The sequence below is a fragment of the Limulus polyphemus genome, unplaced genomic scaffold (assembly GCF_000517525.1).
Source record: "Limulus polyphemus unplaced genomic scaffold, Limulus_polyphemus-2.1.2 Scaffold1530, whole genome shotgun sequence".
Classification (NCBI taxonomy): Eukaryota; Metazoa; Arthropoda; class Merostomata; order Xiphosura; family Limulidae; genus Limulus; species Limulus polyphemus.
Window position 1 is genome coordinate 20624 of NW_013667140.1, and position 25155 is coordinate 45778.

The following is a 25155-nucleotide window of genomic DNA, read 5'->3' on the forward strand; positions in this document are numbered from 1 at the left end:
ACACGGAGACGTAACAGTATTAATAAGTTTTATTTAGACTCTCACTATGGTTAGTTAGAATTTTTATTTAATTTGTTTAAATTTTATATTGTATTCTATTCCTGTTTGCACTATGGCGAATATATTCGCCTTTTCAGCCGTGGGGGCATTATAATATGACAGTCAATCCCATTCCTGGTTGGTCAAGTGTAGCCCAAGAGATGGCGGTGGATGGTGTTTGTTGAGTACCATTTCCCTAATTAACCACTTAAAATACTCCCCCCCCCCCCGCAGTGGCACGTCTGCGGACCTACAACGCTAGAAACCGGGTTTCGAAACGCGTGGTGGGCAAAGCACAGATAGCCCTTTGTGTAACTTTGTGCTTAATTACAAACAAACAAAATCACTTAAAATTAGGGATGGCTAGAGCAGACACCCACATGTAGCTCAAGAATTCCCCAGAGGTGAAACTGAAAAGAGTATGTGTGATTCAGAGGCCTCATGCGTTCTTTGATTAGCCGTATGCTCTGCTGTGGAATGAATTATTCAGTTGGTCCACTGTATAATATCGAATAATGAATTCGACGAAATGTCATAACATTATTAACATACCTAAATTAGTTTAGGTTACTATGTGGTGAAGTAAAACGGACTCAAAACACCATAGAGACTACAACATATTAATCTCTGCCCACGAGGAAATCCAGGCATAAAAATTCTTAACTGCAATTCGCTAAAACTCCAATTGCATAAAAACATCAAAAGGAACAAGAAGGAAAACAAGTTTCACATTACGGGGCGAAGCTTAGGAAGTTATTTGTCAACCGCTGCTTGGAGGAATTTAGTTCGAGCAGTTATATAATTAATATTATGCTTAAGGTAGTGCAAATAATTTCCGCTTTTTTGTAGCTTTGTTAACACTATTATTCGTTAGTTATAATGACTTTTTAGAAATTATATTCGAATTAATTTTCCTATTGAAGTAGTGAAATATGGTAATATTGAAATTTATGAAATATTTTATGACGATTTGTTTGTTTGTAATTAAGCACAAAGCTATACAATTGGCTATTTGTGCTCTGCCCACCACGAGTATCAAAACCCGAATTCTGGCGGGGTAAATCCGCAGACATACCGCTGTGCCACTGGGGGGGGGGACATTTTCTAACGAAGTAGAGTGCATAGTTAAGGCCAACACTTAACTTTGAGGTTTTTTTTTTATCTCTATCTACTTAAGGTGTTGTATTACTCTAATAAAATCACAGTAGGTATGAACTTCCAAATGTGTGTGTAGCGTCAGTAAGCATAGTTTACAGTGATAAGTTTATAATTTCCATAAGACATAAGTCAATAATTGAAATATGCCATAGCATAATAATACAGTTAAATTTTATTTGTTTAAAAGTCTCAGGTGGCAAATCCATAGTTATTTAAACAAAATATTACCGACTAATGTCAGAAGAGACTTTTAGGTTTTAAAATGTTGAATAGTTATACATATAACTTCATCACAAAGTACTGGATCCCAGTACTCGCATTATAACAGTTAAGTAAAAACTCAGCCAAAATTACGATATTTAGAATGACTTTATTTAAATATGCATTAACTATATTTGTTAAAAGTTAAATGTCGGGCAGAAAAACAAAACAAAAAAAAAGGTACATATATCTGTCAAATATCAAAAAGCATTATTATATCTCCTGACAAAACTCTTTTAAAGGCACATACCAATTATAATTCAAAATTTAAAACTGATGACATTATCAAACAAATTGGAGGAAGAGGTCTGAATAGAACCTAACCCTTCCAGATAGAGCAAAACGAACGAATACCCATCCAGACAACGCACGCTTGTTCACACAAACTGATTAGGAGTGAGCGTTGTCTTCACACGACTTAATAAAGATGATAACGTTAGCTAAACCACAGCCTGAACTCCCAGTATCTTATAGAACTATCTAGTCTTATTTAAAAAGAAAAATAGAAAGCTCAACTTAATTATAAATATCTGTCAATGATGATTTAACATTATATTCGTATATTGCATAATGTAAAAAAAAAAAAGAGAGTATTGGTCTTTTACTATAAAAATTACGCCCTAATCAATTTACTCCAGAAAAATGTTTAGTTAAAGTGCTCAACAACTTGAGGAATCTCCCAACGAAATGTTGCTGTGAAATTATGTTTGGAAACTGCGTTTCGGCCTTCAAATTGAGATATTCTCTGGAATTCTCGAACAGGGTACATTACTCGTTAAAATTACTTTTTTTGAACATATCAGAAAAAAAAAAAAGACTCCGAGGGTTTAAAAAATAAAATCTCGAGCCAAAAGAGCAATTAAATTCTAAATGCTATATTATATATGCAAGGAAGAAAAATAAATGAAAGCTTTTAGTATTATTGTAGTTGTCTTCGGTGCTTTTCCAATAACGTTTTCAGTGTTTATAACAAATATATTTCCCGTAACAACATGCATATTTAAAGAGAATGCAGCTCTGAACTGTAAATAGGAAAAAACTAAATTACCGATACTCCAATATAAATGTAATAGATAATTAAAGTCAACGTTTTATATTTACTCCATTTTAAAAACATTATTGAAGACGTCAATGCTTCCATTTAAAAAGCACACTCTACGTGTACATTGTTTCGACGTCCTCTTCAGGAGTTATTTGCAAGACACAATTAGTTATACTTTTTCCACTTGTTATGCGATATTAAAATTCATTGTTATTTACATAATTCCTTGGTCAACATTTATAATACATCACACCAAATATCAATACACTGACTTGTTGGCCCTTCATCTCTGTTTAATATTTTCTTGTTTTTTAAATTATATTATTTCTGTAGCTGAGTTTTCCGTTTTATTATTTCTTACGTAACCTTTATGTTCCTGTAATCTGTATTTTACATTTCTTTTTAGTTTAACTAATATAAATACTCCCACATTCACATTCTATTTTGTAAATCCCAGTTTTATGTTTTAATTCTATTTTATCCTTAGTATTCCCTTACATTTCTTTAATCTTATCTATAGGTTTAAGATGGGATAAAAGTTTTGTTGCTTCTTTAAAGCTTTAAATAATTGACTTGTTAATCCTGGAATATAAGGTGAACTTAATGTTTTTTTTTAAACTAACATTGAACTTTGTTAAACTTCTTAAATGCTATATCTACTATATTTGGTTCAAATCCTCTTTCAACAGCTACATACTTAATCAGTAATAGTTCGTTACTTAAATCTTCTTGTCTTGAAGATGTAAAGCCCTATAAACAATATATAAAATGCAAAGATGTTTTGCGTTTTTATGTGACACCAGGAATCATGTGATGAGGACGTCGAAACTATGAACATATAGAGCGCGCTTTCAAAGTGAAATTGTTGACGGCTTCAAACAAGTTTTAAAAATTTTCTAAATACGTTGGTTTTAATTATTTAGTAAATTTTAAATAATCCACAAGTGCTAATCATTCGTATTTAGTAATATGTAAAAGTTATATAAACATAAGTAAAGTTTTAGTTGCTGTTCCTACAGGTTTCATGTGAAGCATTTTTTTTTCTCAAAGAAGCACAAGTGTTTTTACAAACTGTTGTTTAACGGAACGTCATGGTGTTACATGTTGAAATGCGCAACTTCACGAGGAAATGCGAGGTTTCACAAGTTTTCTGCATTTGCTTAAAGTTTTTGTACAAACTACACAAAGCAACGTGAATGTTTAAATAATATTCAATTACCAAGTTTTTGAGCGTAGCGCTAATGAACTTTTACTCAGTTTAGGTAATTGAGGTTTAGTATGCAATCTCGAAGGCATAAGTTATATGAAAAATATTAATGATAGCTAAAGGATATTTTTAAATTCATTACTGAAGTCTCCACAAAATTACTTTCACGTTATTTTTCTTATTATTATTTTAATAAGAATTAAAATCAACCATTAAAATGACCCAAAAGTTTAATATTAACCGCGTATACATACGTGTAATTGGCGTAAATCGTAGTTATAAATGAAGTTTTATTAAAACCCCTCTTAACTTTTACGAAACATTCTGTTATTGGTTTCTTGTCGTTTATATGAGATGTACGCACGTATTTTTTAAAAATTTATTTTGGTCTCTAATACCACGAAATTTGCAGCATTGACAGTTTCAAAGAATCCAATTCATCCATCTTCTGATTTAATAAGCAACAGAAGCTAACTTTACTCGTACATTAAAGCTTTAATTGAAGCTGCATTATAATTGTATTGTTCTAATTAATTTACAACATCAAATAAAACGCATATCTTTTGGGACACACTATAAGTTACCTCACGAGAACAAAATGTACATTGGTCCAGTGCTATGCATTTCTCTCACGGTTCGTGCATCCAGGTAAAATAATAAAATTCAAAAACATAATGCAGAATTCAAAAGTTGCCTCAAAAATGATTAATTATTTGAAAGCAAAAATAAATGTCCTTTTAAAAACGAGTAAAGTTTTTTTCATATATGTATATAAAGTATTAAAACTCTAAGATCGTTACAAATTACAAATACTTACAACGAGAATTAGTTATATATAAGGCCATTTTTAATTTCGATAAACAAGACTTTACTTCAACTTTCTAAGCAGAGAATTGCCCTTTATTAGGCCTCTGTTATCAATATATATTAAACAAAAAACTACATATTTTCCATTCAATGAACTACATTTCTTGGATAATTCAATTTTCAGCTTAAACTAAAGGACTATTCTTATGCTTTATTGGTGTCTAATACAGCCGTTTAATTTTCTATATGGCTAATTTAATAATGTGTTTACATATAATTAATGCACCATTATGTTTTAAATCAGGGTAACTCTTCACTACACGTTTGTTTTCATTACAAGCCAACCTTGTTAGACTCGCATTTTATTATCTGCGTAATAAACTTCCTAATATTTGATATGTTTACAGCACATGATAACTACAATCTTAGACCTCAGCACAAAAAAACTACCTTCATTAAATGTAATTTGGGATTCCAGATAATAAGCTCCCCTCCCTTGACATACATACTGATTTGACTACAGTGAACTTCATACATAAACATGTTTGTTTTTCTTCAATTAAATGAATGCACTTTCCAATTCAAGTATTCTGTTCCAATACAATTAATAATCCTCGGTATATTTCATGATATTTTAATATAAAGAATCTCCATTGTTACATTTATGTTTTGTTTTGATTTGTTTTCAATACCTTAAGCATTCCAACCTACTTTTTAGTTTTCAACACAGTAAACCTCCCTCCATAACTTAAGTTCAGTTCTCAATAAAAAGATACACCAAACTCAACATTTTGTTCATTTTTTTTAGTATGAACTCCAATAAACACCTCACTATACCTGTGTTTTGTTTTCAAAACAGTAAGTTTTGTTTTATCTAACAGACTAATTTTCTGTTTTCAATACAAAAGTACACCTCCTTATACTTGTTTTTTTTTCAGTACAATGAACTTACACCCAAGATGCTTTCAATACAATAAACAACCTATTCTATATCTAAGTTCTGTTTTCAATACAATCGGTATCCCTCCATAAACATATGCTTTGTTTCCTACACTCTATAAACACACCTTCAAAGACTTGTATTTTCACTACAATGAACCTCACTTTCCAGGCTTATGTTTATAATGAAGTTACCTACAAAATCTATGTTTTGTACTAATTGTATGGGCATACTATTTATTTTAACTATGATGAATATACTTGCCTAGACCTAAAATGTGATTTCAGTACCACAATTGTCTTGTGCTAAACCTGGGTGCAGTTTTAATAAAAAATAATCCTTGCCCTCTGGACCTTTACTCTGTTTACAGTATAATGAATTTATCCCCTTTGACCTTTCGTTTCAGTATTAAAGCTAATATCTTTATAGATATGTTTTTTCACTATAATGAGCCAATTTCTTTAAAATATGCACTTCTTTTTAGGTATCAAACTTTAATTACAATGATTTCTATTTTGTTTCCAGAGCAACAATTAAGCCAGCTTCCTTAATTCTACATAAATAATCACATCACCTGTATCAAATATCAACTTATGCAAAATTAAGACAATATATATCTGACACACTGAATCAGAAGAGATTCTTTATGGCAACATGTCTATATGCACAATTAATATGTGCAGTATTAACATGCATAAAGAGTACTTTACACAAACTTGAACAGTTCCAGAAGTAAAGATTCCTCTGTCTACAGAAAGCTTTCTTATCTTTTCTAATGTTATAATACATCAAACAAGTCAGAAATATGTGGTACAAGAAAGTCAGTAGAATGGTTAATATAATAAACATGTTCGTTACTAGCATTTTAGTATGGTGCTGAACTAAGATGATGTTCAAGCTATTTTTCTGTAAACTACATTTTCAATGACTACAATAAATTCACCAGTAAGTCCATGAACTCAAAACACTAACATTTTTCAAACTAACATAGATTCATTATTCCAAAAGAATGGAATATTAACTAAATATACTGTTTGTTACATATAAACTCAAAAATATATAGCCCCCATATGTGCAATATGATGAAGCATTTAGCACATATTCTTAGCTCACCCATGATTAAATACAATAAAACTTTGTTTGTAAAAGTTATAAAAAAGAAAAAAACACATAACTTGAAGCACTTGATTTTCTTTAACTGAAAATCAAGCAATAGTAGAACACAAGTGCTCTACAACAGTGTTTTTCTTGGTGTTTAGTAAAAAGAACCTTATTAACGGAAAGAAATGTTTACAAAGAATTAAATCTTCAAATAATTATTAAACTCAATTTATACTTTTAAATATTTTGTAAAGCAGTAACTACTTTGTGAAATAAGATATTTTCTACTGTACTACAGAATTATTTGGGTTAGCAAGTATTAAAAATATTCATTTGAATATGTTTCTTTTATAACTAAATCTCTACAGTTGCTTGTGAGAACATTGTAATTATTTCTTTTTCCTGTGATAAATTAATCAGCCAACCATATATAACTTATCATTCTGTAAAATAAGAAATGTAGCACAGAAGAAAGTAAAGTAAAATTTTTAGTGATGACCCATAAATGAGCCCCATTCTGATAAAGAGTATAGAGGAAAAAACAGTTTAAACCTACACATATTTGATCTTTTTTGGGCTTAGGACATAAAAAGTTTAATTTAAATTTTTAACATTTATAAATAATTTTTGTACATAAAGGAAACAACCCATAAACTAAAGACTACACAAAAATAAAACTTGCAACAAGCAATAACTGATTCTTTAAAAAAAACAAAAACAAAGTAAAATACATCCAACAATAAAATCTCAAATTTTCAATAATAGTTTCATAAAATGTTTTTTTATTCATGTTTGGAAAGTTATTAAAAACTTTGTAGCTATTAAGTGCGTGATTAGAAGTACGTTTTTCATATTTTAGAAGCAATACTCGTGAAACAAAGTCTAGAAACAATATAAGGTCTTCAACTGAATTTAATATCATCCCATTCCATAACAGTTAATATTTATTCATTCTTGAACTGCTTTAAATTTATACTTACACTTAAGATCTTATATGACTATCCTTTACACCTGATACCTATTCAGTTAGTAGAGCTTAACAGAAGTGAATATATCTTACAAGTCTTCAATCAGTGTTAAACACTTACAACCTTAATCAGATAACAACAGTATAACTCTCGGAAACAGCTAATAGAAACAGTCTAAAACATGATATGCAAAAACATTCATCAAATATTTGGCTTTACATTTGACTTTAGCACAAGGATAATAAGAAGAAGATTGTATGAAATATCTAAAGCAAAATTCAGTTGAGAGTCATTTCACAGCTGCTGCTTGGTCTGTGGCTTCCACTTTCACATTTCTTTTTGTATCATTTACTTCAATCTTTTAAGATGCTATACATACAGCTCAATGCTGAGAAAAAGTCTGAGCAGAAGCAGGAGGGGAAAAATATTCTTAGATCACACATATCTTCAAAACACACAGGCTGAAACTGTGGGTACAAAACAGATAGCCATGTTGAACTGACCACAGCCAAAGCCCACAAAGCTGATAGACTGACTAAAAAAATACCCTGATTTGATTTTTAGGAAGTTGCAAAGGGAGAAGAAGGTGAACCTGAACGGTGGAAGTGAACATTTTGCCATTTTCCATCCTTCTTCTGCCAAACTCTGGTTTCTTCAGATTGCCGAGTATGAGCAATCCCTGATCTGTAACACAATTAGTCCAGTGTTATCACCACAGTTTACAAAAAACTTGAAATGAGAGGTAAGATGTGCTCAGAACAAATAAGAGTATGATCAAATAATATTAAATATACAAACATTGGAAAAAGATAAGCTATCATTTACAACTGAGAAATTAAAAGTAAAATTAGAGATAAAAACATATTTTGTTAATGTCATATTTTGCAATACATGTTACACATTTGCAGATAATTGCAAAATAACAGTGAAAAAGTTAATTTACACAGAATTAACTGATATTCAAGAACTGAAAAGTTGAAACTATAGTACATTACAAAACATAAACCTACAACATAATACATATACATCTCAAGACAACAAGACTTAACAGCAAAATGTTATAACAATTAATCACCATAATGTATTCAATTCTTATATAATGTGCAAGTTTTACATGACTGTATGGTGTTTTATGTAAATTTAATGTTTTTGGTCATTTTACACCTAAAATGCAACAGCAACAATTTCTATATCTGAGAAGAAAGAAACGCTTTGCATAACCATAATTCTTTAGCACTTCCAATTCGTAAAAACAAACAAAAATTATAACAAGTTTACTCAACTCGAAAAAGTATAATCCAAATTTGTCTTCAGCTAAGTTCTAATGTTTAATCATTTAAATTGTACTGTAGTAACTAACGTTTATTAAATTCTTTCTCTCTGTTAATACTTACTGCTGAACTATCTTCACAAATGTACATGTTTACATTTTAGCTAGAATGATCAACTTGCTTGTTTTCAGAATTTAACCTTCATAACTTTAAAATAATTAGGTTAGGGAAAGCCTACTTTAAAGCTCTATGATATATATATATTCATTGTTAAAACATTCATACTTGATTCCAGAGTACATTAGATACATAACAAAATATACTCCAACATAATTACTTGTTTACAAGTCAAAGCACTATTTACTAACAGAAGACACAGAATACCATTCCTACTAGTTTTTGACATTTCTGTTTATGCAAGAAATTCCAAACCCTCACGAAAAAAACCAAAAATGTATATATCAAGAATATAGCTAACTTGATAAACATAATCCTCTTTAAAATGCACCTTACTTAGTTGTAAGTTTATATATCTTTTTAATTTAAAGTAGGACTGTAATAACTATTAACACTGCAATGACTATATCTCACTGTAATAGTGGTGTACTTGAAGGGGTATTTGAATAAACCCAGTATACCTTCTGATTATGGTGATAGTGTACTTGAGAAATTATGGATTCTGCTTGAAGACAGAAGTCATGAATAACTCTTTCACTAAGTTTGGAATTTCATATTACCATGAAGCAAGAGTACTCTCCCTTCCACTTTCTCAAAGTTAATCAGTTTCAAGTGTCAGGTAAGTAATGAAATATTAAAACATATGTCTTAGATGTTTGATTCTGTATCTTGAAATGAAGCTAGCCCTGGCAGAGTTATCTATTAAGATGTTAGTGAAAGAGTTATGACAGAGAGGCGTTTATCTACGAACATGACAGTGCAAAAGTTAACAAATAAAAATTTAAACATACTATGATAAAAGCATAATCAAGATTTAATTTTTTTTTCTAAAATTAATAATCCCAAAAACAAACATGATCAAGACATGAAAATTTGTGATACTGTACAAAGCTTTTTTTATATCATAATCCTTTCTAATCATTCACAGAAGCTAGGTACGATAGAAATTGTAATGTTATGCTATCATGGATATTAGTTTAAGCAAAATTAAGCTTGGAGAAAGTAATTCCAAAGGCAGTACAGATCCTGTAATACCATTCTTCTAAATGTTTTATCCATGGAGTCACTGGAGCTCTAAAAAGAAACAATCTCTGGTCCCACCAAATTTTCTATAGCCTAATTTTCTATTTTCAATTTGGCTGCATTTTCTTACTCATCAAAAATGTTCTTTACCACCTAGAAACTAGTAACAGAAAAAGATGTTTAAAAAAAATTTAACGATTACTTCATGATATCTGAGCTGCAAAAACATAACAGTAAAAAAACAAAGTGTTCAGTTCAGACTGATTGCTCAATCAATCATAGTTTATTCTGTTCTGTTTTAGCAGTCACAAACTTTAATAAGTTGTATCACTGCATCAACATGTTCCTCCATTTTGTAGATAAACATCCAGAAGAAAGAAATGTCTATACAAACTTGGCAGTGACTACAGTTCTGATTGGATGGTGTGAATCACGTCTCATGACAATAAATTTGATAAAGAAGACGAGTTTATATTTTAAGGAAGCAACCAGAAAGAAGTTGATTATTTATTATGATAATTATGGTTACCTGCCTTATGGACAAAGTGGCACTATTGTAGTACTATTCTCTCATGTTTGAAATCATTGTGGTAAAAGAGAAAAGGTCTCTACAAATGATGCAAGTTTTTTAACTTCATGTTTTGAAAGGTCTTTATCAAAGATTATCTGGTTTTTGTTTTTTCCACAGCAAACCTTGGAAGCTTTCTTTTCTACTCTTAATAAGTAACAGCCATTTGGAGTATTGAGGTTTAAAATCTTGTAGCCTGAGATAGCCTTAACACAGCCATGCCTCGAGCACTATTGCTGATTTTGAACAATGAGAGCAGTACTAAAAGATGTTAAGGCAGTATTGGAAACAATAAGTGAGCTCCTGAACTAGATCAATCCATTTGAAGATTTTGGGATTCCTTACAACATCTCTACAGCTAAAATAATCCAAATGGATATTGTCACTGCCTTCAACAGAACACATTAAGATAAGATGAAGATTCAAAACAATAAGGCTCAAAACTAACATATCAAAAACAAAATAAAGGACCAACTGATGATGAAAAAGCTGAAAACTTTTAAAAATAACTGTAAAGGGGAAGATGTGACTAGAAATGAGAAAGTCATCGTTCTAAAAACGAACAGTTCACATTTTAATCTTATTACTGCTACAGCATATAGTAGCAAGCTCAGACTACTTTTTAGACTACTTGAGGCCCAAGGTGCAAAGGCAGACTGAGGTCCCTTACACCTTAACCATGTAAGAAACTTGTAAAAGAAAAAAAAAACAAAAAACGATTCATAATTGGCCCATACACATTATTTGTGCATGAATTTTATATCAATGGACAGGAAATTTTACATTTATAAGCAGGTGTCACGTTTTCACAAATAAAGAATCAGTATAAGCTACAGGTCCCATGTACATAAATCTGGCTCTGAGCAAACTTCTTATGGGCAAAGTGTTTTAATATTAAATTTTTTGTCTCCTATTCTGGGCATTAGTTATTTCAGGTGGCTAGCCAAGGAAGACCAACAAAGCCAAGTTTGCCAAGAATGTTTTGGTTAACTTAGCAAGTGGAGGAATTCATTTTCTACAAAATAGGTGCTGAGAAATCATGTATTTAGGAAATGAGGAAATGCCCACAGTGCATATTCAGCACAAAGAAGCAGATCGTTGTCTACTATTTCATGCTGCCAGTGCTGCAAAGCAAGGATACGAAACAGTGGTGATCAGTTAAGATGACACTGTATTATGTTTCTCTCTGTTGTCTGGTAATAAATAAGAACCCAAAGCTTCTCTTTTCCAGAAATAAAACGTTCAAAAAAAGGATGGCTGATACTGAAAGAGTAACCAGGTCAGTTAAACCTGATTTATAAGTCTGACAGACATGTAATGTGTGTTTGTATTTTTGCCCATGGGACTCCAAAGAAGCCTCAGTAAGTTCAAAGCCTTTTAGTATAGCTTATAACAAGTTGAAGAAACTTGCATACATTTTACATACAGCCAAAACAAAACCAATAACCAAATAAAAGTCTTATTTTGATATGCAAAATACGCGATTGTAAACATGACCATTATCAACATAACCCAATGTTTAATAAACTTCGTTGAAGTACTAACTCAAAGTTTCTGAGACAAAAACTAACACATCAGTATGACAAAAAACATTATACATAACTGAAAAGCAAGATACAGGAATTCAAAAATGCAAAATATTTCATAAATGTAGGAAAAATATTAATTTCAAATTAACAATCCCTTTATGCTAAATGTTGAAGTGAAAATTACCCACTGAAAAAAATGGTGTGAAACGTAAAGCTTTTTCCATGCTCACAAAAAATGTTTAACTATAAATGGCAAGATGTTCTTTCAGTACAAGAACTTTTGCTTTTATTATATGATAATGAGGTTCACATGAAATAAAATACTACAACAAAACTAACAGGACATCATGTTACCCTGGCAAAAGCTTCTTTATTGAAACATTGTATAGGTATTTTAAATATTTGTATTTTTATTATATATTACATCTATTTAAAACTTACTTATCCATATACTGGGTAAGGCGTATGTAGGCAATACAAGCTGCATCCTCGCCAAGTAAATGGACTACAGGATTGAGGATTGTTGTGTTCACGAGCTTACTGTTCTTTCCTAAAACTTATAGACAAACAAAGTAATATTAACTAAATAACAATTATTACTAACAAATAAAACTTTCAGTGTATTTCACAAGTTAGTTTCATACAAAATATTTCTTACTGGTGTAGTTTTTGGATTCTTATGGCTAGTATATTATTTTAACAAACCATTATTATCATGAATATAAATCTGTGAGATGAGACCTATGTTTATTATGTTCACACATACACAAACTACATATATACATTTAAGTATGAATAAAACTAAGCAAAGTAAATAACTCAATATTACTGAAAATTTCACTTCAACAATTAACTAACCATGAACTTGCCACTGAGGACTCTACAAATATAAAAATAAAGAAATGAGCAGCACATTTAAAGATTTTCACCCAGATTTACAACATTAGGATAACAGCAAAGTAATACTGGTAAATTCCTATTCAGTCTATACTGGATTAACCCTATGTGAATCGTATTGGTGCATTGCACTAGTCTCTATTTCTGTGAAGCTATACATAGCAATGTTTACTATAATTCTGAATTTATTATGTGTATCTTCATGAAATTTGACAAGCTTTTAGAAAATTAAATTTTAATAAAGCATTTTTACTAAAGATTTGTCTATGAATTTACAAAGTCAGTCTGACCCAGACTCTCAGTAGTTTGAGTACATGGTGATCTGTATGTTAATAAAAAGACTTTTTCATTATATAGTTTTCACATTTCATTTGCATAACCTCTAGAGCCTCTAAAATGAATATCAAGTTTTTTCAGTAAAACTTTATATTTAATCTGCTACTTTCTATATCAATTAAAACTAACTGTGCTGAAATCAGAAATGTAGGGTAAAACTAAAAAGGTTGAAAAATACTAAATAAATTTTAACTACCCTTTTTTCTTTCTAGAATGACTGCATATCATAACAAACCATTACACACTATTTATTCTTACAGCCAAAGCTTTTCAAATTTTCATTTTTGTTTTACTGCATTACACCTGCAATTACCCTCTCAGTGTATATGCAAAGTCGTTTATCACAGTACAAAAATCATTTATTACAATGGGCAGCTTTTTATAAACAAATGAGTGAGTTACCAGCATGCAAGTTGCATGCTCAAATTACACATTTGAATCAGAAATGTGTTTATGCTATCATTTAATTTTTATTTATATAACCAAATAAATTTAATTTTTTTATTTTAGTAACTTTTAAAACAGTAAATAAGAAATATATAACAAACAAGAAACAGTACTTATGTATGGGCTCTTATTTTTCTTATTGTTCATGGATCACTGATGGAATATTCAAATATGCAATCAGGAACATAAAATTTAACCATGCATCAAAAATATAATCTCCTAAAAGTAATATAAATAAGGCTTCCTAATTAAACTATAGATAATTTACGTAAATTCTCTTAGCTGGTTAAGCTGATCTGCACCATAAAAAACCAAGAAACTTAAGCAAAATAATTTAAAGTCTGTCATTAGAATGGAATAAACTCAGAGAACAATTCAGTAAATTAAAAGTGTACTTTTCTATTGATAATAGATAATCCAACAACAAATGTCAAACAGATTTAATGACATTTTTTGAAAGAAAGAATGTGACAAAGGATGACTAAAAATATTGTATTATTAGTGTGTAACTCAAAAGATCACATAGAAATAAAGAGAAAATCCAAAACGAACAATTTGGAGTAAAAACATGTCACATCATACAGAGAACTGAAGACTAAAAATTTGTTTATATATATTTCTATTCCAAATTAAGAACCTAAAACTTATACAGATAGGGTTAAGAAATAAATCATCCCTAACAAGCTGGTTTCACAAAGACAATCGCAAGCTATCTCTTAGAATTTGGAAGTTAAAAGACTTTCTATGTAGAATTAAAATAGTGGAAATAGGAATGAAACTTAAAGCTATAAGCTCATAAATCCCAACTAATCTGGATAGAACTAGTAAATCAAGATAATAACAAATACAGTAGAAAATTATAACTATAGTACAGTCCCAAAAAATCAGGTAAGTTTAATAAATCAAGGTAAGTAAGCAACAGAAAGTATGTGCAATACAATGCCAGTTCACCTATCAGATGCAAAATCAGATAAGTAAAATTAGGACAAGGGATAGGATTTATGCTTAATGGCATAAAGAGTGATAGAATCTCAATCAAAGTTTGAGAAAAACTTAAAGATTTCCAATGATATTAATTGCTTTCAACATAGCTTTAATCTCTAAAATATAGGATATTAGGTGAATTACACAACAACTAGATGTAAATAACAGTTAAAAGGAAAACACCACCAAGCTAAATCACATGGTTAAACTGGATGACACCAACAAACTTCAAACAAGCTTTGAGACTGGAATTGAAAATATGCTGACTATTATTCCTGAAAGAAATATGGATACATACCTTTCTTAGATGTTATTTTTGGTATTTGAAGAATAATATCAAAACATCATTTAATAATACACAAAATTAACATCAATAATAATAAAGTGGAAAGTAATACTGCTATTATCAAAAAAGCAATCCCTTACATACCATTATCAAAGTAAAATTTGTGAAAATCCATTCCTTCTACCAAATTTCCGAGGGCTTCAGGTTCAAAAGATGTTAAGTGGGGATCACAGTATTTCCTGCAAAAATAAAAGCTTTAAAAGTTAAAACTGTAATGTAGTGTTTTATACATTTAAACATACTTTTTTTCCTTGAAAAAAAAATCAAGACTTTAAAAACAAACACAATAATGATCAAACAATTAGTAGAATAATAACTTAGCTATTATTAGTTTAAATTACAAAAGTGAGCTTTATGGAAGGGATTGACATATCTTCATATCATTTCATTAGCTAAGAATAAAAAATGAGATGGAGTGCATGATGGTCTTAGAGGGACTTCACCACATGTAGAAATAAATCTTACCTGATATCAAAGCAATATTTTCAGTGAAAATCTTATTTATTAAAATAAATACGACTACAAAATTATATATATGCTTGAGATTTTATTCAATTAACAAAAAGTCATATATCTCAAAAGTGGCTATTATTTAAAATTTTTGTTAAATCATTAAGTGTGAGTCCTTAGTCAAGATGTCTAAGATATTGGAGGCTTCAAACTAAAAAGTTTATGATCCCATGGTCTAGAGCAGGGATTCTCAAACTTATTTCTAGGCATACCACTTTTCAAGTGTTGATCAAATTTTTGTACCACTATATAGTTTCTTATCTACTTCAGAACAACTAGTACCATACAAATGACTCATTTGGCATACCAGTTGACAACAACCGGCATACCATTGGTGGTACGTGTACTATAGTTTGAGAAACCCTGGTTTAGAGTAAAGACTTTCATTAAAATTTTACATAACTTACGTGTAACTCTGAAAATCACCACTGCTTATGGCTTCTATAAGTTGTTCTGTGATTTTGATTATCTCTGACTTGCGTGCTGCAGGAAATAAAACAGTATTTGAGTAATGGAACTAATGACTAATACCTGAAGAATCACACAAATTAAATATTACATTTGAACATAAACATGTACTATAAAAATTTAAGTATTTATTCTCTATTAAATTATTACTATACATATATAGACACTAATCTCAAATTGATACATAATTTACATATTTCTTGAAGATGTTGTAATGTGTACTATCATTTGGAAGGTTTTTTTGGATTATTTGGGAAAAATAAATAATGCAAAATTCAGTCCATGCAACAATAACAAATTAGTTTCTCTCTTCCTTAACGTTTGCTACACACACTATTTTCACTTGTAGTTAAGTGCACAGAAACTTTTTAACAGAAATTCAAAGACTATGGTAAGTATTCCTAATTCACAAATAAACTTACTTACAGAATTTCCTTGTTTATAAATGCAATAAATCTCACCTGTAACCCTTGAGTTGTGAAAAATGTTTTTTAAGTTGGGCTCAAACTCACTAATTTCTCATCATCTTTTCATTCATTACTAACTGGTTACTCATATTTTTAAAAGATATATCCTTGTCTTAAGATACTGCCCATAATTACTAGATTCATATCATCATAAAATTGACATGCTCTCTCTTGAAAATGTCTCAATTAAAACATTAAAAATATAACATACAACAACAGTATGCAAGTTTTAGATGGTACAACATGTAAACCCAACACTAAAATTACTACAAGCTGATAAAATCAATATTATCTGAACCTTCAAAAAGCAGTGTTATTTCATATCCATCATGTGTAGTCAATCAATAATAGTGCTTAATCATTTTATCAACTATTTATTGCATAAAGTAAATGGATAAAAATACTGATAAAACTTAAAGCTAGTCATAACTAAATAATTTATCTAGTTTGTTTTACTGGAATTTTAACTACATTTAATACCATTTGAATTCAATTCTAGAACATGTTTACTGATATAATTTTACAAAACTATGGTTACTTAATTTGTATAAACTTTTTTAAAAATGTATCTCTCACTTTTTAATACTGAACTATTAGTATCTAACATGTACATATACGTGAAGTACATGTTCACTGATGTTCATAGTGATTTACAAAATGTACCTTCACTCAGTGAATCTGTATTTAAGTCACAATACCACCTAATCACAAATAAATATCATTTGTAAATAGTGCATAATTCAGTTTTTAGCAATTCCTTATTCATACATTACACGTTTAAATAAATTTTACAGTTCTGTAGCTTATACAGAAATGTGTACGTCAGAGTACTTAACTACTAATGTCTCATAAAAGAAATATAAACTGAAAAAAACCTTATTTATGTATCCAATCTTTGCCTGTTTTTTAAACATACCATAGAACATACACAGAAACTAAAATTCTTAAGTCAGACTCAAGCCTAAAAAATAATATGCCTTCTTCTTTAAATACACTTCTAAAACTTAAAACAGCTATTTCTGTTTTCAAATTTTCAGTTTTTAGGCAGTGGAATGTTGAACAGCTAATAACAGTGGGAACTGTCAAACAGTATGTTTGTTTTCTGCAAGGGATATTTTCACATTACTTCATAATAGAAACTTAGAAGAGAATCCCAGAAAATACCCTCAAAAAAGGCTAATCCTACAAAATTAAAGGGTATAACACATGAGCTACTGTACTGGGCTACAAATATGCAATTAAAAATTTTTCCTTAGCTCATGAAACTTAACCATATTTGAAACTTTAAGCAATAAAACATGTGAATAGCATGCAAGGCATCAGTTCAGATATTTTATTCCTTTTCATAGGGGGGATAGGACAATATTTCATTTTCAGATAACTTTCTTCTTTTTGCACATCAGTGATGTTTTCTGGAGTGTCTTAAACAATGTTTCTGCTATGTATATAATAAAATTAATAAATACACAAAATAACACCAACAGAAAATGTTTGAAAATTGATATGTGAATTTGTATGTAGGATTTTCCAATACTGATAATGAACCAACATCCATATAGGGATAAAACAAAACAAATAATGAAACAACTAACATACAAGAACATTAAAAACTGAATACAGGTTGCCATTTGTATGATACGTTACTTTATTTTTTTCAATGTCACCCGTATAACAATTCAATTTAACATGCACATTCTACTTCATAACTGATAATCTACTCAGTAAACACATAGAAATAATGCATTTGCCAAGTTTTCTATGTTTGCACTAACACTAGAGATAACTGTGTTGTTTTTTACCTACACAATGCAATTAACCAAAAAAATACTGAAGATTTACTACATAATCAATACCTATTAAGCAGAGAGGAGTTTTAACTATTTAACTAGATAATTATATTTTCATGTGTTTCTTACAATTGGTTCATATTCTCACAATGTGTAGTACTCATTTGCTTACCTAATCTTTTTAAGGAAAATATTTTATGGTTCCAACCAAAACAATTATACAGGATTCACAAAAGCTATTTTTAATACTGTATTACCTGACCATAATATCTTGAAACTTGTAACAACAAGATGGCATGCAAGACAATACAGTTACTTTGCTGAATAATCTGTCCATATATACTTATTGAGCATCATATATCTAAACAGTTATTAAAGCCAATGTTAAGCTAAGTTGAAAAACTACATAGAAGTCAGTGCAATAGAGATGGAAGCTTATAGCATATTATCTTTATATACAAGGATTGAAAGAAAAAAGAAACCTCATACTTACAATCAACAGCACCACCATTATTGTTCCTTATAGCTAAGAAAACAAGAAGATAGGAAAGTAATATAGAAAAGTTAGTTAAGTTACATAAAATAGAAGATGGGGAACATGCAAACATCATGAAAATTCACATTATTAAAGAACATACTGTTTATTTTATAGGTGTCAAGCTCCTAAATTTACCAAGATTTGCAATATCGCACAAGCATATGTACATTAATGTCATTTTTTCATATGAAATTACATTTTAAATTATTAAATTGCATTGTTTTTGTGAAAAGAATATATAATTGTTAATTCAATGTTCAACATAATACACAACTTAAAATATTTGTTATACAACTGCATAAATGAAACCTTTGTTTCAATATTCACATTCAAATAAGAAATAATATTTAATTATTGGTTATATTGCAATAAATCTGAGGAAATATTTACTGCAAATTTAGGTTTTAAAACCATTATGTGTTCTGATAATTTCACTGAATCAGATTTTTTTAAATAAATATATAATAAAATTCAGTTAAACTATATATAATTCATCAAGTGTAATTAACCCTCTTTATAAGGATGATTTGTATATGCTGAAATAATAGCATGATGATACAGGTGTGAACTGTGGAGATATTAGCCATATATATATATATATCTGGGCATATCTTGGTGGTAAATTAACAAAATAGTAAAACAGAATTTCAAGTTCACAAATTTCAAGTCAGATATGTACCTCAAAGTCTTGCAACGACTATTTTTATGAAAACAATGACCAAATGGCCAGTAATAACAGTAATTCCCTTTGATAACATTCTTGTCAAATTCTTTGATGTAGCTCCAATCGACTGAAGTGCCTTTGGTCTTCTTAAACATGATCATTGCAGACAATGTCCATGTATAATGTAGAGTTTGTGAAAAGTCTGTCAAGAGATGTCTAATGTCCTCTTCCTTTGTATAAACTTTTTGTTGAAATGAAAAATATGGTGTTGGAAAATAGTGCCTAACCATGATTATCATAGTGATCAAGCTCAATAATGTAGGAATTAGTTCCAAGGATAACATCATTCTTCTGAATGGAAATTAACCCTCAGTAATGAAAATTGTTAATTTAATCAAAATATGTGCATAATACATTATTTTAGTCTAATGTCCAACAAATTACCAACAGAAGCTCATTTATTATTTTGTCTGACAAGAAAGTAAGCTTGAGGTACATACATGTAGGCATATTACTGTATGCACTAATAGTTATAAAAATATTGAAGACAAGTTATAATAAGTTAGTAGCTTCATTACTATTTCCACACAGAAAACTATGAAAAATCTCTCTTCTGGAATAAAAACAGCCCATTTGAACTATTTGTTTCTTTTGATTATGTGATGTCTTTTAATGCTAATATAGTCTTAGATTTTTTTCATTAATTCAGAAACTTAAAATGACATGGCTCAATCATAAAATGTCTTTGAACATTTAAATAATAAATTACAGTAGCAACATCACGATTCAATTTTTAGTACAATTTGGATCTGTTTAGGCCAAATGTACTAACATTACCATATCATAGTTTGTTCCCCCTTTATTTCCTCCCTGAAATCAACTTATGATAACAAAATCTTCATATTTTTTTTTCAGTGAGAGCAGAAATACTCACATTAGTTATTGCTCTTGAAGAGAAATCTATTTACACATTTAATCTCTACGTTGCTTTATCCATTTGATTGTTTCTGGAATTTTTTACCCTTGATTGACAGTACTCAGATATATCTTGTGTGATTATATGAAAAAATACTTTGGCACAAAAAAAAATCTGTCATTCTGGAAAATGAAGTGATAACAACCTGCAATTTTTGTATGTACTAAGTATCCTTCCTAATCCCAATGATGTGTTTCATGCATCTTTTTTATGTGATTATGATTAAACAACACAGCATAAGATATACATACAACTTGAAAAGCTGAGGAAAGTAGATACTTTTAGATAAATATCCAGAGGTAGAAAGCAAAGATATGATGACTGATTGACTTTCTGTTCATTGAGAGATATATACCCACCTCGAATGACGATTTGGCCAGCCTCAGAGTCAGGTTTGGCTAGGGGTTTACTCTCAGGAATTGGAACTTTGACTTTAAAAGAACAGAAAAGAAGAAAAACCAAACCAAACCAGATGAACAGAAGAAAATTAAGACAAGAAATAAAAATAACTAAGGAGACTTCTCAATAAAGAGAAGGTATAAATAAATGGTTACATTATTTGATAAATAGATTTACCTAAATGAAAGGAATAATGAGACAAAGTAAAGTAAAAAACCACACAGCTGGGTGACAACAAACATTAGAAAAGTATGCTTAAATAAAAAATCATAAAAGCATCATCAAATCAGACATCAGTACTTAGACAAGAAGCTAAGCAAAATTTGATTTTTCATTCACAGTTACAATAAAGCATACATTATTTTTCTGAGCTATTATCTGATAGATATCTGACAACTTAAAGAAAAACAGTAACAGAATGGCCAATAGATTTAACATGCTGGAAAGCATTAACCTACCTGCATCAAGTTGAATGACAGTTTTGCTTCGTTCTGGACCAGAACTACCATCTATGTGTAAGAGCAGGAAGAAAGAGAAAAGTGGTGAAAGTGGCTCAGATAGAATAGAATAATTTAATAGAACTAGCTAAAAATTTTATTATAACACTAAAGCCATTAATTCAAGCATACAAACCAAGCAAAACACTTATTTATTCCTGCCATGCATTCACAAGCATATTACCTTGCAAGCTTTTGCTACAGTAATTAAGTGTTTCAGTAATTACTGAAGATGTCAGCATTATAACAACTAAGACTACTAAAGACTATAAGCTTAAATGTTTCTCATGTGTTAGTATGTTAACAGAATTTATACCTTATGAAAATCTATCACTTTATAAGTTAACGTTTAACATTTTAAGAATTTTTTAGATCAAACTTAACTATAAGACAAAGTAGCCATTTTATCATTATGGTTAGATTAAAATAAGCAGTAACAGTAAAGATTTTTTGTTTTAAATAGATGAATAGTTTGGAAAAACTAAGACTTCCATATGTTGAGATTAGGAATTTGACAATAATAACATAAGTTTCTACTGGTAGGGCTGAGACTATAATTTCCAGTGTTAAACAAAACCACAACAACCTCAGAAAAGTGAATAATTAAAAACAGTTGTGTAGAAATATGGAGCACATAGAATCATATAGAGAGATTAGTTACAATAGCTGACTAGAGATGAAAAAGTTTAATTAAAGAAGATGGGTAGATGTACAGACATGAGAATTTAGTTACACATTGGTGTGTATACATATTAGGTTTAGTTTTACAGGACCATTCTTGTATTTAACTGATGGGTTGGTTCACACACATCTCAATGATTTCTGGAGTTATGAAAGTTTCTTTTTTTTATCCAATACAGTTCAGTGATTTTTTAATTAAAAAAAAAAGTCAATCATTGTATTGGGTATGATGGTTCGAATCCATTGTTAATACATGATGTGGTATGTACTTCTTTGATTTACTGAATGTGTAATTCAAGGAAGTTTTCAGTGTTTGAAAGTGGCAATTTTCAAGCAATTTTTTTGTAACAATTTTTTTAAACAGATTATATCATTTAATCAGTAGGTTTCTCAAGAATTGGTAATATAGAACAAAAACTGTACTGATAAATTTTGTTGAATGTTTGTGCCATAAAATTAAGTTATACTCCAAGTGCAGTTTTGTTTTTCTTAAAAAAGCTTTCAGTACAATTGATCATTTTACTTTACTGATATGCTTTGCTGTTATGGAATTAGAAGAATTTTTAAAGCTATCCATCTAACTGTACGTAGTACATTCATTTATATGTCTTTACATAAACATTTAACAGTGTAATATGTGAAGTCACAAAGAGGTGTATACTAGGTTCAACCTCTTATTTAAATTCATATTAATGATGTGCCAAATCTTTCACTCCAATCAAATGATATCACCACATTTTACAGAGGCAGTTAACTAAAAGAAATTGCTTTCTCATTAAACAACAATTTAAATATTTATACCTTATGGTTCAAAATATAAAAACATTTCATTAAAATTTGAAAACTGTACAAGTTTAGCCTTACCAGTGCACAATTTTAGTTAATAATGTGAAATATGATAACATTATAAATAACAAAAAAGGCAAAATAAAATATCTGGGTTTGTGGTTGGAAAAACTTTTTTTTTTAATCTAGAAATCTCATAGTAGTATTGCTGTCAATTGACTCTTTAACACAATATTTTTCCCCTTTTTTTTTATATTGATCAGATACTTTTTATAATAAATCATCTATATCACTGAGCTATATAGAATGGTCAGTTCTGTTCAACGAAATAATATATCATTATTTCAAAAAAACATTTTTTAGATTTTTTAAAACATTTTTAAATTTAATGAGCATACATACTCATTATTATAAAAAACAATCATCAGATATTTAAATAATTTATACATTGTATGCATTTTTTCCCACAAAAAATAGTCAAATTGAAAGAAAATTTTAATATTAATAGGTTAGAATCTAATGTTTACACTGAATGTGATGCTAGCCATAAAACGGACAAAAAATATATATATTCAACAAATTATGGAATAAAACATTTGTTTAATGAAGAAATTAATACATCTACTAGATGAGATTTTACAATCATACTGGATAATTCTATTGGTCTTTTTTTTTGGAAAAATACAGAAAGTTGGGAATGAATACAAAAAAAAACATTAAAATTTTTTTATTATTGTAGAATAACATGCTGTTATTTAACATAACTAAAAGTCTTAATGTGTGTAAGTAGTTTTCATGCCAACTTGTTTTCCTAATTTTCCTCAAAATACTTGTTACTAATTCACTTTTAGCAAGCTGGGCCCAGTCTAAACTGTAATTAGTTGCCCAGCTTGTCAAGCATTAAAGCAATCAATATACAAATTGACTATGATTTTTATACAAATTAGATAATTTTGTTATGCTATTTTGTCTTTGGTAATGATCAAACTGAAGTAAATGAATGAATAACATTTAGAATTGTTCTCATCAAACAGAATTAGTTCTGTGCTATAACAAAAACAGAATACAAGTGTGACAAGAAAGAATAAATAAGTTTGTTTGTTTTTAAAAGAAAGGTGAGTAGATACCGAGTAAAAATAACTTTACATCAGGAAAAGTAAAAGAATAGCCTCTTATAAAAAATGTAGTTCTTGATGAACACCATAGGAAATAAAAAGTTATATTCATATATAGCCAACCAATCTCTATGACAACATATGCAAATAACCCTGAAGTATAAAAATGGGCATAGCTTCGTAAAGATCACAAGAATACAAACATGAGGGGTATTGCAAAAAAAAAAAAAAAAATACACACTTTTTTCCCAGAGAGCATAACAAAATAGAATAATATTTTAATTCAATCAAAAAAGTAATTCCAAGTATCAATATTGCTTGATTGGGCCACCATTGTTTTCACGCATGAGTTTTAATCAATTTGTATAAGATTTCAGCAATGCAACAAACATGTTTGTTTTTGTGGCTGTCTCTGTGAGCACATCAGTGAGACCATGAATCAAGGTTTCACGTTTGTGTCTCTTGCATTTTGACATGTCTCTTGCTCCGACATTTTTGGCAGGATTTAAATAAGGAAAGTTCCCAATCCACATTCAACCACTTTTTCATGGACCACTCTTTCAAATTCAACAACTCTGAAACTTTTGAGGCATTAATCGGATTTTTCAAATCTGGCATTGTGATGTGTTGATTGGAAGACTTGAATTCTTAGAGCACGTCTGAAGGCAGCACATGCAACACGAACCTAAGTTCTAGTGAGCACCATGATTCAAAAGTTTCGCAAAAAATGAAATTTGAAGAGTCAAACACCCAAGAGTACATTGAAATGATGTTTTCTCATGAGTGATGATATTCGCAGTCCTACCAAGTTCATCATTATTACTTCGGGGAAAAGTGTGATTTATTTTGCAATGCCCCTTACATGCCATGAACAAAAGGATCCCAGGATATCAGCAGATGAGAAGGCAGTCAAAGTCAGCAAGGTATCACCAAGACACTTGCAATGCCACTGTCCACAATATATAGGTTGTCAATACTGCTCTAGTCAAGTTAGAAAACAACAGGTTCTGCAAGACCTAGATGTCCAAAACCAACATAAAGGGCTCTTTATGTTGTAAGAAAAAGTGTGGAGAATTACTAACATCAAACAATCAATACTGTTGCAGACAGTAGCTAGATTGAAACCATTCTTCACTCCAGAGAATATCATACTTCAACAGCATTGG

At 29.7% G+C, this 25155-nt stretch overlaps 1 protein-coding gene across 11 annotated transcripts in view; it reads right to left on the reverse strand.

Annotated features, from left to right (window-relative positions):
- Nucleotides 1-4585: 4585 nt before the first annotated feature.
- LOC106463959 (calcium/calmodulin-dependent protein kinase type II alpha chain) overlaps nt 4586-25155 on the reverse strand; it is a 149934-nt gene continuing 129364 nt past the window's right edge. For 3 of the 11 annotated variants that reach the window (XM_013924050.2, XM_013924051.2, XM_022391602.1), the window contains 7 exons: nt 21369-21419; nt 20871-20942; nt 18827-18859; nt 16019-16094; nt 15186-15280; nt 12533-12647; nt 4586-8207 (listed from right to left, as the gene is read on the reverse strand). In XM_013924050.2, coding sequence (XP_013779504.1) covers nt 8084-8207; nt 12533-12647; nt 15186-15280; nt 16019-16094; nt 18827-18859; nt 20871-20942; nt 21369-21419 — 566 coding nt within the window. In that variant the 3' untranslated portion in view covers nt 4586-8083. The remainder of the gene's footprint in view (nt 8208-12532; nt 12648-15185; nt 15281-16018; nt 16095-18826; nt 18860-20870; nt 20943-21368; nt 21420-25155) is intronic. The other 8 variants (XM_013924059.2, XM_013924056.2, XM_013924057.2 and 5 more) reach the window with 4 other exon arrangements.